This window comes from Eulemur rufifrons, chromosome 15 (assembly GCF_041146395.1).
Source record: "Eulemur rufifrons isolate Redbay chromosome 15, OSU_ERuf_1, whole genome shotgun sequence".
NCBI classification, from domain to species: Eukaryota; Metazoa; Chordata; class Mammalia; order Primates; family Lemuridae; genus Eulemur; species Eulemur rufifrons.
Genome location: NC_090997.1, coordinates 26,895,868 through 26,913,408, shown reverse-complemented (window position 1 = coordinate 26,913,408; position 17,541 = coordinate 26,895,868). Strand labels below are relative to the sequence as shown.

General features: G+C 39.6%; 1 protein-coding gene across 1 annotated transcript in view; it reads left to right on the top strand.

Moving 5' to 3' along the window:
- Nucleotides 1-17,541, top strand: part of EYS (eyes shut homolog) — a 1,462,097-nt gene that overhangs the window by 1,406,736 nt on the left and 37,820 nt on the right. Inside the window, 3 exon segments of the mRNA XM_069488330.1 lie at nt 7,462-7,628; nt 8,458-8,602; nt 17,135-17,309. Of these exon segments, the coding sequence (XP_069344431.1) occupies nt 7,462-7,628; nt 8,458-8,602; nt 17,135-17,309 (487 nt within the window).

Here is a 17,541-nt window from a genome sequence, read left to right as displayed (position 1 = left end):
CACTTTTTCTAGTCTCAGCTCCTTTTGCTCAAGAGATATAAGAATATGAGCCACACGTAGCCCCAAGAAATGCATTTTATCACCTTTTCATGTGCTCTGAGCACAGCATTGGATTTGTTGTTACTAACAGTCCTGCCACACTGTTCACTAGCACACCTGGAAGTCAGGGTACCATCTTGATTTGGCCACAAGAGTAGCCAGTTTACATTGCCTACATTTTAATAATTTAATCCCATGAGGTTGACACCATAGGGTATCATTGTGCACAATGGCTAATGAAGAAACATTATGGTCATGGCTATATATGGTTCTAATGCTCCTAAAAACCTGGAATATACATAGTTTAATGATTATATCAATAGAACAGGCAGCTAAAAGTTTGCCACTATGAACAGAAGCTGTACAGATTTTAAGATAAACAGACTGTAAGCTCCTTGAAAGTTAATCCAAAATCTCTAGTCATCTTAATTTTAGTTTAGCAGTCCATAAAATAGAGACTGTCACTGAATATGGGAAAAAGGTGTCTCAAGCATCTAGAATCCCATATCATTTAATATGTATTGTTCTGGTAGGTTAGATTTCCATTCTTTTGGGTCTTGTTTCTTAAATATTAACCTAGATCTATTTTTCCTTTGTATCACCTTAGTTTTGATTCTAATTCCATAAACTTCTCCTATTATTTTCCTAAAATCGTTCATATTTATCTAACTTTTCATTCATATCTAATTTAGTTTTCTTCCTAAAACCTGAATATACCTGCTCAGAGCCAGTTGAACAGTCAACTAAAGCTCAGTTAGGTCCATCTTGGTGTCTCTGTCAGCATCATTGTACTGCACCATCAAGACTTCTGACAAAAATGGAGTTTCCTTCTCTTAGAAATCAAAAAATCCTTGCAAGTTCTAGAACTATAATCAAATATGGCCACAAAGTATCTGCACAAAAGTTGTGGTGGGAGATGGGAACTCCCCCCAGTAATCAAGAGCCATTAGTTAAGCAACGTCCATTCAGTGGGAGAGACACAGCATCATCTTTATGGCTCCTCTTTCATCTTCTCTTTCACTCGTGACAGGAAAGGAAGAAGGGAGAAGAAAAACCCACTTGTCATTTAGAATTTCTGAATCCATTTGAAAAGATATTTTAAAACACTCTAAGTTATTGCCAGACGCAATCCTATGAAATGTTATCATTACCATTTTTTCAAAAGAGAGAGATAAAAGGAAGTGAGCAGCCAGAAGTTAAATTAGCAAAGAGACCAAGATTAAACTCTCATGTCCTTGTACTACTTGGGACTTTGCTTAACTCTGCAAAGTACATTTTCATATTTAGAGGAATAAATTAGATTTAATAAATGATAATATTTTACCATATGGAAGAATAATTTGAAGAACTAATAAATCACATCTATTCTTCCTTTACTGTTAAGTCTTTTTTCTAAATAAAATACTTTAGAAAATTTAATCTATTGGAATAAAAAGACTGCTGGATCAGCTGAATGAAAATTACCATGTTTCTATGATGTTAAAAGTCACAACATTAACCTTTGGATTAACTGAAGAGTGCTGAAATCCATGTGGATTTCACAGCACTGTTAGACTCCTAACAATCCAAGGAACAATCCAAGGAACAGCCTTCCAAACCATCCTGAATCCTTATAGAGAGCACTTGAGAGTGAGCTTCTGCCACTTCCAGACAAATGGTTTTGATTTCTGGGATATTCCCCCAGGCAGACCAAGTATACATGCACATACAGCTTCATGATTTACAACATACAATGATTGACCAGAATCAATAGGAAAAATAGCAGTACAAGTGTGCCTAGAAAGTCTCTCCAAAGCACAGGCTTGAGTTACTTCTTTTATACGTGAATCTTATGCTTTCCTTTGAGGGTTTCATTAATGGTCCATGGCTCAAACCCCTAGCTACTCTTGTTCAGGCCTTCCTTCAAGGTGGAACTAATTAGACCACCTCTAATTACTGTTACTTCATTTGCGTATTTTTTCCTCGTAAGAATTCCATTATGATTACCATAAGGCAGTCAGGGTTGCTGTGTGGTTCTGACAATTTTCTCTGTTTTGTCTCTCTTTTTCCTTCAGGTCAAGCTGACCTGCACGATTTCTCCTGGGCTTATTCTCTGAAAGCCGTGATTCCTTTTCTCTTTCCTATATAATGGATTTCCCCTTCTTGTTCATCTGAACAAATTAAATCAAAGGCTACACCAGTAAGTTTCAGCCAGGTTGGAGGATTATTGATATAAATAGTAAAACCTTTAGGTTTAAAATCAAACCACAAACAAACAAAAAAATCCTATAAATACTTCTAAATAATTTAGGGAACAGAATACCATAAGCTTAACTATAATTATATGCCTGTGACACAAACATTTTATTTTATGTTTCTTCCCAAGGTTTTATATACTTAGGATCTGTTACTATCACAACCACCCTGCTACATCACACATTTTGAAGATGCATCTGAGACAGCTTAGAATAGCCTAACAACTCTTATCTCAGCCTCTTTGCTCTTTTCTTCCAGCATATCCATGGCAGCATCCTTCACCTTGTTTCCATTTTCTTTCTCATCATTCCTGTCTCTGACAATGCCACCATCCCCTTCTTCACCTGGACTAAGTCCTTGCTTCCATGAATGAATCACTGTTCTGGGTCCATTAGGAGGCTGATGCTCTTCTGACCACAGCATCTCATCTTCTTTCCCCATGAGATTTTCTGTAACTAATATTATAAGATGTTATAATGCTAAGCATGGCTCAATACAACACACCCACTTTGAAGCTCTCTGCTTAACAGTGTTTGTGGAGTTGAGTTATGACTTCTTCCTAGCCAAAGAGAGATGAAGGTTGTTTTTCTGTGCATTCTAAAAGGATTTCTGTTCACTTCCTAGATCTTGTTACCCTTAAGTACTATTCGTGTAGAGTCATTGCCTATTGTTTCCTTCCTCCCCTTTTTACCACTTGCACAACATAATCTCTCTAAATCTTTCCTTCTTAGCACCAGCTCTGAAGTAATATCCAACAAGTATCCCTTGCCTTGTCTGAAAATCTTCCTAAGCCTGGTTTCATTAAAATTCACTGTGGGTTTGTGTTCTGCATACCAAATAAGCTTACTTCCAAGTCTCTTCATGAAGAAACTTTCACTATGTCAATTTCTAAACATCTCTATATAATAAAAATGTGGAATACCACCTGTTGCTTTGTGAATTGACAAATGTAAAAATACAAAATGCCCACATATTTCCCAAAGCCACTCATAGAATAATGTCCTACTAGAACACTGAATTTGAGAAAGAAATTATTCAATTATATAACATTGGTGGTGGTTTGACTATGCTGTCGCTTATATTATCATATCCTGTTAAGCCAAGAAATTCCCATTATAAGAAATTTCAGGAGAGTGACATAAGACAAATGGATGCTAGTAAACTATACCTTCAAGTCATTTCATTTCACTTCTATGGTTGACTCTTCAGAATTTTTTTAGTTGATCAGAGTAATATACTGAAGCAATCATGGCTTTTACTTTAAGAAAAAAAGAAATACTGTCTCCAACCCTGAAGGTTAACTAGGAGCAGATGTGTGCTCTAGCATAGGAACCAGGAATACCTATTTTCCAGACTTTGTATTCATGAAGCAGGAGAAGAAAATGGGATCCACGAAATTAAAGTCAGGCCATAGTCACAGGGAAAAGGAAAGAAACATGCATTTATTGAGTACCTACTGTGCACCGATGCTTACACATTAAATACCACTTAATCCTTAGAAAAATCTTGAGATAGTATTACCCTCCTTAATCCTCAGAGAGAAGCATTCCAGAGGGAATGCTGAAGGTGGAAGAGGAAGACACAGCCCAAGTTAGAAACTTGCTTTTCTTTCTCTGCTGCAGGGACAGTAGTTAAGCACACAGGCTCTGGAATCAGGCTGTCTTCCAATACAGACTCTGCCACCTAGAAGCCATGTGACTTTTACTCCATGTGTGCATCAGCAACACTCCACACACCCTAAGCTAGGTCTCCCCTGACAAGTTTCAATGTCTCGTCTACCTGCAAAGTCTCCCTGCAAAGGCAGCCTCAGAGGCAGAGTGTGTGTGTGTGTGTGTGTGTGTGTGTGTATCTCTTTTGTTCCTGCTCATGTTTGTTGTCCCATGGACTTCACTTTCAAAACACAGTTCAGAGTATTAAGAATTTCAAGACAGTGACACTAGAGCATTAAACCAAGTAACAGGGCTCTTCTGAACTCAAAGCCCCATGCAACAGCACAGGTTGCATGCCCTAGCCCTCCTAGAGTTACTAATATTGGTCAGTCTTCTTTAAAAACCAGCTGGGGAGCTTGTTAAAAAAATTATTTCCTGCAAGCCAGGTGTGGCAGCTCACACCTGTTATCCCAGTGACTCGGGAGGTTGAGGCAGGAGGATTGCTTGCCTAGGAGTTCAAGACCAGCCTGAGCAACATGGCAAGACCCCATTTCAAAACAAAACAAAAAAATTTCCTGGGTCTAGCTTCACAGATTCTCATACAGGTGGCATAAGGTAGATTCTAGCATGTGTATTTTTGACACACTTCCTGAGTGAATGATTGTAGTGGACTTCCGGGTCTGGGAAACACCACCCTGGAGCAATTCCAAGTCCCTCAAATACTGTTCACCTTCTAGGTTGAACTGGCTCTGGTAGTCAACTGCTTTTCTTTCTCTTATCTGCTCCATCACTCACCACCAGGGTTGACACCGAGGGAAGGTCCAGAGAGGAAGGAGTAGCAGAAGAAAGAAAAGCAACCAGACAGACTCATCGTGTGGGAATAGGGTGCTAATGGTCTGCTTGGTTCCCTGGCTGTCCTTATCGCCTCCTCCTGGTGCTCCTGTGCTCTGGGACACGTCTGGAGGCAGGGACACCGATAAACTGAAGTCAGTCTCTTTCCCCAGACTGCTCCTTTCCTAGGTTCCTCACTCCGGGACCAATCCTGCCCCTGTACCTGGCTCTTCAAGCTAGACTCTGCAGAACCTCCCTCCACTCCTCCCTTTCCTTCAACTCTTCATCCAAATTGATCTGTCCTTTCAGATTCTCCTTCCACGTCATGAACAAATTCCTCCCCTTTATTTTCTGTACCCTCTGCCACTACCTTAATGTATTTAGACATTAATCTTTTGTCTTCTGAGGCTCTTGAGTGACCTTCCAATGAGGCTCTTTACCTGCCACTATGTTCTGTCCTCAACTTGGCTATGAGAGTCACCTAACGTCCAGATTTCTCATTCAAAATCCTCTCATGATTCCTGAGAGTCTCGGGCAAAATAGTTAAATCATTCATTGTAGCATATGAGGCTCATAAAAATGTAGTTTTTTCTGCCTTTTCAGTTCCCTTTCCTGCCAGACTCTACATGCCAGGCAGGCTCAGATCCCAGCAGTCCTTTAAGCAGCCCATGATCTTCCCTTCTGGGTGCTGCAACGTTATTCTCTCTACTTCAGGCAGCACGCTTTATGCCTGCCCTTTTCTCGTCTATCTAACCAACTCTTGCTTGTCATTTTCTGGGTTAGCTCAGAAACCTACTCAAGAATCACCTGCTTGCATTTCCTAACCCCCCTCCCCACCCACCTTAATGCTTCTCCCCACTGCTGCTTCTCCTCTGCTCCCCATGGCACTCGAAACAAACCTCCTGTCTCCTAACCAGGCTGCTGAGGGCCTGAGGATAATGTAGCTCCTGGCATGACATATTATTTCAATAACTGGAGGAAGAATGAGAGAAAACAAGACAGAAAGGAAAGAAGGGTATGGCCCAAATAAATCTGCCCTCCCACCACCTTACAGTTCAGCCAAATACCATCTCCATTCCAACAGTCTGGGCAATTCGAAAGACGATTCAGATCCCCACTAGGATCTCGCAGAAAGATCCCCGTTCACAATCCACAGAAAAAATGTCACAATTCTCCTTCCACAGCCATCTCTCACAATTTCTCCTATACCCCAACAGCAGCCTGAAAGACTGTCTCCTGTCTCTAGTGATGGTTTTTCTCCTTCCTGCCTTTCTAACTGCCTTCCTGAATCTGTTTTCTCCTGGGAGTTCTTTCCATTTTTAAATATACAACCTGGCTCACCTGCTGCAGCATAGCAAGTGGGAAGGAATCACCAGAGAGGGAGGGAGAAGGAGAGAGACTTGCTATACATTCCCAATGTACTCGGTCAATGGTCTGTCAGTACAGTTGCCCTCAACAGTGGCTGCATATCAGACCCACCTAGAGAGCTCTCAAAAGTAACCCAGCTCGGGCTCCATGGCAGACCCTTTAGAAAAGCAGAGGCAGAGCTCAAGTATCTCAAAATAATATTTCTGTCTCCCGCCTTCCAGTGCCTGAGAAACCCACCTCCTCCTCTACTCTCTGGAAACCCCCATCCCTGCAGATCTGAACAAACGAACACTAGAAGCCAAGTCAGCAGACAAAACATCAATCACCCTTACAAGTGCAGAAGGGGGAGGCTGTTCATACTAACATTATGAAAAATTTTGTCCATGTCCAAGGACTCACTTCTGCTTTTCCCTTTATGTTAAACCTCTTATTTCTATGGGATCCTTATATTCTTCCTCTAAGCAGAAGTCTTTGCCTCAGTTTCTTGCCCATAAGCTTCAGTACTGAGGTCTTCTTTTATGACACCCACAAACACACCTTTCAGAAACTGGGTGATGTATTTGAGTCTCTGTTCCCTATGAACAGACCTCTTGCCCTACACCCACTGATGATTCCAGAACTTCGTAATCCCACCAAGCCTACTGCCAGGACCTTCCCCTAGTGACTAATACTGGGTATCTTCCAACCACTTCTCTTTTCCCAGGGTTCTACACTAGCTGTTTCTTGAGTGCTCTGGGTCCTACAACTCACTGTGCTGCACGGATGGCCCTGAACTAATGGAGGGAGGGAGAGAAGAGGAAACACAGAAACAACTCACCTGTAACTAACTGGTCATGGGGCATGGTGAAGAGCTCTTGCAATAGAATAATGATAACATACTCTGAGCAACCACAGGAATAAATTGTTCTTTACACTCTTCTCAAATCATAGAGAGAACTTCAAAGCCAATGCTAGGTTATGCCAGCCTTTCAAATCTCATTAACTACCAGAGCAGTTCGACTCCATTGTAAAGTTCTCTTCATTGTAAAGGGCACACTGAATTTCGCTCAGAAAAAAAAGGAGATTTTATTCCCATACAACTTTTTAGTTGATCATTGATCATTCCCTGGGTTGACCAAAATCCTCATGGCTTCAAAGAAATAAACTGTAAGTACTTAGACAGCTTCTGGGGGTGTGAATAATAATGGCTGGTTGCACACATACCTGCGTGCCAACAATAGGCTAAAAGTCTATGCTAACTTACCACACTGATCCATAATGCAGGAACAGACAATAAAACAAAGCTGACCGGACTCCTGAATTTCCCCTCAATGAGCATTCCCCATGTGTTTTCCTCCAGGGCGGAATGGCGATGACTTCCTGGCAGTGGGCCTGCTCAACGGCAGCGTGTTTTATAGTTATAACCTGGGCTCTGGCATAGCAAGTGTCAGGAGTGAGCCCCTCAATCTGAGCCTTGGAATCCACACCGTCCGTCTGGGGAGGTTCTTCCAAATGGGCTGGCTGAAGGTAAAGAATCATTCCTGCATCTGCCCCACAAACTACTGAGCACTAGTATACTGTCGGGTCCATGCTCAGGTACAGAGGCGAATAGGCCATGATGCCGGTACCCACGAAGTTCACGGACTATTGCACTAAATAGAGCAAGAGAGAGATGATTACACTTACTGGTGTGAGAATAAGTAAGAGGGATTACTAACAGAGATAAGGGTGAGAGAGAAGATCCAGGAGATGCTTCCCAGAAAGGGGGATGCTTGAGCATAACTTTAAATTTGAGTTAGGAAAAAGAACAGTGGCCAGTATGAACTTAAGGAATACAAGTAGTTTAGTGTGGTTTTCAGGTGGGGGGATTGAGGAGCAAAAGATGTGGTTAGAAGTAGACAAGGTTCTATATTATCAAAGGACATAAATGTCATGCTAAGAAGTTTAGGCTTTTATCCAAAGAGCCATGGAGAACTACTTAAGAAGCAGGGGTGGGCACCATGGTTGATTTCTATTTTTGATAAATGACTCTGGTGGTTGTATTGAGAACTGACAGGAGAGGGGACAAGGCTAGATGGAGGAGGATCAGCAGGATGCCAGCTCCTAATCTTTGAAGAACTGTGATTTTGATTGAAATGAGAAACCGTAACTGCTATATTAATATATCCATGGTAACAGACACCAGCAGAGAAGCAGAGAATTGAGTGGTATTGCGTTTTTTATTTCTTCAAAATTCAGGTCTTTGTAAATTTTTCATGCCAAGTTTAATGGGAAATAACAAAAGAGTATCTTAAACACTTTACCCTGAGGAATTAATTCCTTTTTAAATAGGTTTTGGATTTTTTCCCTTTTGAAGGTAGATGATCATAAAAATAAATCCATCATCGCCCCAGGAAGACTGGTTGGTCTCAATGTCTTCAGTCAATTTTATGTAGGTGGCTACAGTGAATACACTCCAGACCTCTTACCAAGTGGAGCTGATTTTAAAAATGGTTTTCAAGGTAAGGCATGGACAGTTTTTATACTACACCTAATTATTTCAAACGTTGAGGGGACAAAAAGCTTTGAAAGAGTATATTTCTAGTTCTCAAACCAGTTATTTGGATTGTTTCTAATTAGACTCGAACAAAGTTTGATTTTAATCAAAAGTATTCATTCATTATTTATTGATAGCTTACTACATACGTACTAGGTATTTAGGATGTTTCAATGAACAAAAAGATTCTTGTACTCATGACTTTACATTCTAGTTGGAGAGAGGAGGGAATGGACAATAAACATTAAATATAATAAATAAGAAAAATATATAGTGGTATAATATAATAAATTCAATGGGAAAAAAGGAAATGAAGAGTCTAATAGGGGGAACCAGGAGTATTGGTGATTTTTTTTTTTTATATATGGTGCTTTTTAATATGAGGTGAGCAGGGTAGGCCTCATGGAGTCACAGAAAAAACTGAAACGCCATCTAACTTATGCACTTGATATAAAGGGCAAGAAACAGGCCGGGCACGGTGGCTCACGCCTGTAATCCTAGCACTCTGGGAGGCCGAGGCGGGTGGATCACTCGAGGTCAGGAGTTCAAGACCAGCCTGAGCAAGAGCGAGACCCCGTCTCTACTAAAAATAGAAAGAAATTATATGGACAACTAAAAATATATACAGAAAAAATTAGCCAGGCATGGTGGCGCATGCCTGTAGTCCCAGCTACTCGGGAGGCTGAGGCAGGAGGATTGCTTGAGCCCAGGAGTTTGAGGTTGCTGTGAGCAAGGCTGATGCCATGGCACTCTAGCCCGGGCAACAGAGTGAGACGCTGTCTCAAAAAAAAAAAAAGGGCAAGAAACAGACAGCAGTCTACCCTTCCATACCACCAAGGTGTGGCCCACAGAGGCCACAGCAAGCCAAGGGGATTAAAGGCAGCATTGTCCTTGGGTGAATAATCATATTGCCATAGTCTATCTACCTGTATTAAAAAAGGAACAAAGGCTCAGACCTTCCCTATAAAGCTGGTTCATACTGTTGTAGAGCCAAGATAAGCTTTGAATTGTTGTGACAATTCATTTGGTGGAAATTTTGGTGGGTCCAAGCCCCAGAGTATTCAGTGAAAGTGCTGCTTGTATGGTGTCCTCAGCCACTCACCCAGGCCCAGCATACTCTCCATCAGAAGTCAAGGAACAGGCTGGGCCACAGTGGCTCACTCCTGTAATCCCAGCATTTTGAGGAGGCTTAAGTGGGAAGATTGCTTGAGGCCAGGAGTTTGAGACCAGCCTGGGCAACATAGTGAGACCCCATCCCTACAAACAAATTTTCAAAAACTTAGCTGGGCATGGTGGTACACACACGTATAGTCCCAGCTACTCCAGAGGCTGAAGCAGGAAGATCACTTGAGCCCAGGAGTTTGAGGCTGCAGTGAGCTATAATCAGGCTACTGAACTCCAGCCTGGGCAACAGAGTGAGACCTTGTCTCTAGGGAAAAAAGAAGTCAAGGAACAGAGACTAGGATCCCCGAGAGACAAGAGCTGCCATCAAATTCCACCTCAGGCCCTTGAGTCTTCTGCGTGCTTGGCAGTATCTTTTTCCCCACCTGGACTGATTTCTGCTTAAACACAAGTGCAGGGGGGCCATGTGCTGAAACATATGAAAGCAATACAACTAATCCAGCATAATGCAAGGTCAGATTCTAACAAAATTACTTCATTTTACCAAGGCTCTCGAAAAAACTTTTTCTTGGAATATCAGTGATGATTCTCAGAAGGGTGTCTTAAAGAATGGTTTAAAGCCTCTTACGGCACTATGCTAAATGTAATAGAGAGCTCAACAGGGCTTTCACAGCAGGCGACAATCTGAAAAGGATTGTAAAGACATAACAAATCAATGAGTTTTTTAAAACATTGTATTTAAGGAAAGGGATGGGTAAACTTATGAATGTGAAAGACGTACATCTTCTGTTCAATGAAGCAGAAACCCTGTAGGAGGGTGATCAAAACGTGCTGTAATTTATCATAGACACAGTCCTCACATGAGTACTTTGGATTGGATAATTCGTCTGTGTGAGAGGCTAGCATAGCATCAAGCGTAAGAGTGTGGACTCTGGAACCCAACTGCCAGGATAAATGTCCAAGCTCTGCCACCTACAAGCTTCGTGACTGTGGCTAGTCACCTAACCTCCCGTGCCTCACTGTGCCTTATTTGTAAAATGGGATTGCTAACAGTATTTCTTTGGCTATGTAGTTCTAAGAGTGAGTTAATGGAGAGAGGACACAGATTAGTGCCTACTCTAGAGCAAGTTCTATGTGGTAGCAAAGATGATGGTGCTGGAAGCGAGAGAGACACAGCTCCAGTCCGATGCTCGCTCCTCTTCCTCTGCAACAGATGGTGGTTAAGAGCACAGGCTCTGGAATCAATGTCTTCAGCTACCACCTAGCAGCTATGTGAATTTCAGCCTATTACTTAAACTCTCTGGGCCTCCATTTTCTCCTCTGTAAAATAAAAATACCTATCCCGGAGGGTTCTTGTGGTTAATCAATTAAGTAAAATAATTATGTTAAGGGCTTACCCCAGAAACCAGCACACAATAAACACTAAATAAATGTTAACTTTTATTACTATTCTACCATTCTATGGTCATAGGATTCAACATTTTTAAATTTGTTGAAGTCCAGTGCTTCCTCCTGGTTTACCTTTGTGTCATTTTCTCCTTAAGTGTGGCAATGAGCCTTAGTTCAGCACACACATAGCTGGCCCTTCTTTTGACAGAAAAACTGGGATTACACACCCCTGGAGGCATATCAGCTGCCTTGGTTCTTAGGATTCAAGTCTTGGGCAGGTCTTCTTGGTAATTGCCTCTTAATCCATAGTCTTATGGAAGATCCAGGACCTTGGAAGCCCCTAATTTTATCATTTATCTAATGGATCCTCTCTTGATGTCTGCCTTCCTTCCATTATAAACAAGCATTTACTATTTATTGCAAATTATGAACAGTTGTTACCAACTTATCATAGCAACCAAATTGCAATGGTACCATAAACCCATGGTTCCCAAAAGCTTATTTCTACTTGTTCTAAATAATAACATAGGATAACTTCTTAAAAGTGCAGATTTCTGGGCCCTACCCTAAAACTACTTAATTGAAATCTCTATAGTAGAGTCTAAAAATTTGCATTTTAACAAGCCTCCCAGATTTGGAAGCCACTGTATTAATTAATCATAACAAAACAAGAAGAATTTTATAAAAGAACTTAATAATTAGGGTAAAGACATCACATTTGTCTTTAGAATGGCAATTAAATCACATAATAAAAGATTATATGATTTAGGTTTTTGCATTTCTATAAACTCTCTTGATAAGTAAATCTAATCCAAAATTCTCAATCTAAAATACAAATCCTTACTGCTAATAAAGCCCATTTGTTTTTGTTCTGAAAACGGTTTCTAATGAACCATTATTTTGTCTATAACGCTTAATGTTCATAAAGATATTGAGGTTAAATGGATTAAATAATGTACATATGCCAAGCAAGCAGTGGCTTACTGATTTTCCTGTCCAAATAAGAGCAATTCTATTCTCCTCTGCTCTCCAAAGTTGCATCTATCATAAATCTTCAGGGTTTGCAGACTGAGGTTCGTGGATGGTGGTATTTGACTGACTGGGCAAGGAAGGAAGGAAAGAAGAAAAGAAGATATGGAGGAAGGGAAAAGAGGGAGGAGGGGAAAAAGCAGTAAAATAAGTTAGGACACAAGTGATAATAAGCTGAATCCTTTCACTATACCGTCTGACAATGCTCTGTTGCCTATAATCTTGCTCCATAGTTAATTGCTCTAAAGGAAGCTATAGAAATGGAATGACTGAAGTCAAACACCTTATCCTCACTACAAATGCCTTTTCACAATATACTTCTTTACTTATCTTTTTTGCTATTGCTATTTGTCTCCCCAGTACTTGTTTGAATCCTTTGAACACTAGTTCTCAAAATATGGTCCCTAGACCAGCAATATAAGCGTCACTGGGGAGTTTGTTAAAAATGCAAATTCAGGGAATGGGGCCCAGTAATATGTGTTTTAATGATCCTTTCAGGTGATTCTGATGCAGCTAAAGTTTGAGAACTAATTCCTTACTGTCATCTTTGACTCCTCCCACTTCCCTCATTACCTAACACATCAGAACACTATTGCCACACTGTTGCATCATGTCACTTTCCTGCTTAAAAACTCAACAAACATCTCACCAGCTCTAGAATAATAACTGAATTCTTTACTTGGCATTCCAAAGCCCGTATATTTTTTCTATACTTACCTTTCCTTCACAAATTTTTTATTCCATCAGAACTTACCTATATTATGCCCAGCACAGTGGATCACACCTGTAATCCCAGTGGCTTGGGAGGCTGAGGTAGGAGGATATCTTGGGGCAAGGAGTTCAAGACCAGCCTGGAAAACATAGTGAGACCTTGTCTCTAAGAAAATGAAAAAAAAAATTAGCCCAGTGCAATGACACACGCCTGTAGTCCCAGCTACTCGGAAGGAGGATTGCTTGAGCCGAGGAGTTTGAGGCTGCAGTGAGTTATGATCACGCCACTGCACTCCAGCCTGGGTGATAGAATAAAACCCATCTCTTAAAAACAAACAAACAAACAAAAAGCTTATCTGTATTAGTCAGGGGTCTCCAGAGAAATAGAACCAATAGGATGTGTGTGTGTATGCGTATATATATATATAGAGAGAGAGAGAGAGAGAGAGATTTATTGTAAGGAATTGGCTCACACAATTATGGAGGCTGAGAAGTCCCAAGATCTGTAGTCAGCAGCCTGGAGACCCAGGGGAGCTAATATGTAGTTCTAGTCTGAGTCTGCAGCTCTGAGGAGAGCCAATGGTATGAGTTCCAGTCTTCAGAACTCAAGACCCAAGAAGAACCAATGTTTCAGTTCAAGTACAGCAGCCAGAAAAGACCGATATCCCAGCTCAAGCAATCAGGCAGAAGGAGTTCTTTCTTACCCAGCTTTTTTTGTTCTAATCAGGTCTTCAGTTAGCTGGATGAGACCCATCCACATTAGGGAGGGCAATCTACTTGTGTTAGTTTCAAGTGTGTTAGTCTCAATCTACAAGTGTTAGTCTCATCCAGAAACACCTGCCCCCCCGCTCCCCCCCCCCACACACACACTACACCCAACCCACTCACAGAATAATGTTTGGCCAAACATCTAAATGCCCTATGGCCTAGTGAAATTAACACATAAAATTAACCATCACTATATATAACCACTGCCTCTTTGTGTCTTATTTTCCCTATCTCAATTCCATGTGCCTTGAAGGCCAGCTTAAATCCCACCTCCTCAATAAGAGTCCACTCTCTGGGCCCTCAATGTGAGCCAGCACTCTCTCTCTCTGTCTCCTCTTTCTCTCTCTCTCTGAAACCTCTGGAGCTCCAAGTTCTTTCCCACTTTGCATTTCATTCCCTAGAATAATTATATATCTAGAGAATGTATATCTTAACTTCCTAAGAATTTAGTAAGCTTCTAGAGAACAGGAGGTGTAGTTTTGACTTATAACAGATTTCCACAGCACCTGGAATGATACTTTAGCATAATATGAGCTTGTGACAGAAGCTGTTACTACTAGACTCTTTCCCAGACTCCCTTGCTGCTCTGCATGACCATGTGACTGAATTCTGGCCAATGAGATGCCAGCAGGTGTGACATTTGCTACTTCCAGGTCTTGCCTATGAAAACCATCTGTATGTACAATCCTTTACTCTCTTTGCCAACCTACCCCAGCGCCAACCATGGCCACCCTTTGGACTTTACATGAACAAGAAATAAATTTATAGTGTTATAGCAACTAGTGCTCATTGATATGGGGGTTATTAAATATTTATTACTCAACTGAATACAGTGGGCATGAGATGGATTCAGATTCATTAACAACACTGTAAAAAATGTTATTCAATTTTAAAAAAATATACAACACTCTACATTCAGTTTTCATTCAGTTTTTTGCCAGTTCAATTATTTCTTTTTTTTTTTTAATTGCATGGAATTTTTCAAATAAGAGCCCATATGGGAAAAAGTAATGAGTTTACTGCAATAATTTTAAAACCTTAACTGTCAAATTAAAAAAAGCTATCACTTATTTGGTACCTCACCAGTCTTACTTTCCAATATACACAAGGCTCATCACTCCAAAAGTCTTTATTACAATAACTGTATCACAGGCAGGCTATATGTATTATATATTAAATGCCTGTTTCATTGTGCTACACTAAGTGGATTATGTTTGAATCTCCCATATTGATAGTAATAAAATTATGTGATATATACTCCACAAATGTCTTCCCTGTAATCACCATAATTGCCTTTAAACTGCATGATAGGTTGACTGACATAAAGCATCTCTCAGTAAAATAAACACATCGAGCTATTTGTATTGACTAAATGTTTCTCTAAATGTAGCATTGCCACATTTTTAGCTAAAAACGTGTTTCAGCAGTTCCTCATAATGAAAGCATTTTATTTATCTATATAAAAGAGAAATGGTTTAAAATGAACACTTTTAAACATTAACATAGTCATTTAGCAAAGTATTTTTAATGTATGATTATAAAAAATACAAAAATCTAGTATTAACATCCCACAATTTTTGCTAAAAATAAACCTTCAATTTTATAAAAGAAAGAGGTTTCTGAGACAGTGTAATAGAGGGTGGGATGGTGGGGTGGAATACAGGACCTACTAGTTTCCAAGTGTTATATCTTGTTTATTCCTCCTAATCCATGGAGTAGTTATTCTTGTTCTCATTTAGGCTTTGGATCATCTAGCCACTATGTGGCACAGATTATATTTGAACCCAGACCCACCTGACTCCATCCCCTGCTTATACTTTTGCTCCCTGAAGAGTGCATTTCCTTCTGTAAAAGGCATGGGAAACCCTGCTTTGTTAGTTGAGCTACTTGGTTATTCAGTATAAAGCAGCTAGGATTCATTCATTTCTTCAATACAATATTTCAGTAGTTTGTGTGTGTGTGTGTGTGTGTGTGTGTGTGTGTAATAGCAGATGGCAATGCTTGGAGAAAGAACAAAGATTAACCTAAGGAGAAAACAAATCACTGTTGTCTCATAATGAGAAAATATTGATGCATGCTGAGAATGGTGCTTCTCAGTAAAAGTGCCAGTGAAAACTAAGTTGGAAAGTAAATTCTCCACCTTCCAAAACTGAACTCACTTTTTTTTTTTTCCACCATGAGGAATTATTCCACACTTTTAGCTTCTTAAAATGCTTTGGAAATAAAATCCAATCTAGCCTTTCTTTTATCATTTTAATGACTTTATTTGTGGTCGATGTCTCTATTGATTTGAACGAACTTCGTAAGCAAATTCTACATAAGTGCTGAAGAAGACGAGTAAATTTACAATACATTTCAGGATCCCAAACACTTCCATTTCAAATGCTTCATTGAACTGCCCTTTATGTTTATCTAATCTTGAGTTAGAAAAGACCTTCCTAAAGGTACAGGCAAAGGCAAAATCTCCGAAGGAAAAAAAAAGATAATCATGACAAATAAATATTATAAACATCTTTACATAAAAAATATAAAACCACCACAAGCAAAATTAAATGGCAAATATTAAACTGGAGACAGTATTTGCAATATACGACAAATAGCTAATATGCTCATTATATAAAGAGGTCTTCCAAATAAATATTTTTTAAAAAGCACATAGAGGGGGAATAAAGAGTACATAATAAGCAACTGAAAAGGAAAAATTACAAATGACCAATAAATTTATTAAAAGGTTTTGAACTCCAGTTAAAAACAGCAAAAGAGTATTTTATCAGCTATCTCATGTAAAAATGAAATGGAAGGATAATGTCCCACACAGTGGTGCCTGGGAAGAAGTATCCCAGTCTGCTGGGCCTGGCTGTACAAAGTACCCATGGGGTATAGTTGGGCACACCTCCAACCATCCAAATCCTTTGTCCTAGTAATTCTACTCCTAGAAATGGGTACTAAGAAAATAATTAGAAAATACACAAAGATATACATACAAGATAATTATTATGGCATTATTTCTAATAGCAAAAAAAATAAAAGAGTCAATTGTCCAATAATTGAAGGTTGATTAACTTTATTATGATATTATAAAAGATTTTGCCATCATTTAAAAATAGTGTTACAAAAAAATAGTTAATGATATTTATAATATGTTCAACTTTTTGATATATTACATACTATATAGCTTAATGTAATATTCCATTTTTGTTGAAAAGAAAATACAAGCATAGAAAAAAATACTATATATGTTTATATACACACATGCACACGCACACCCTCAAAGCAAAATGTTAATAGCTGTCTTCTCTGAAGTGATGATATTATGGATGCTTTTTTTTATTTTTCTCTCTGTGCTTTTATATGTTTTCTTAAAATTTACATGTGTTTATTTGGAAAAATTGTTACTTTAAAAATGAAAAATAATTGTCTCCTTGTTTTATCTGCTTCTTCGGTTTGTTAATATAAAGTGGTTTTGCCTTTCTTCAAGGTTGTATTTTCACTATTCAAGTTCGTACTGAGAAGGACGGTCGTTTCAGACGCCTGGGAAATCCTGAGGGCCATCCAAATGCCGGGCGCAGCATTGGCCAATGTGATGCTTCTCCTTGTAGTTTAATGAAATGTGGCAATGGTGGGACATGCATAGAGAGTGGATCTACTGTTTAGTAAGTATACCATTATTAAGAAAGAAAGTAGCAGGCTATTGCATTCTAACTGGTACTTTGGTACTCCACTTGCACAAACTATGAGCACAAACTGACACTCATATTTTAATGTTTTTATGTAGACTTGCTAGATTATGGGAGGACAGATGAAGGCAACTAGAAATGGGATAAGCACAGCATCTATGCTATCATCTCAATTCTATTAAACAACGAAAATGAATCACTACATCTC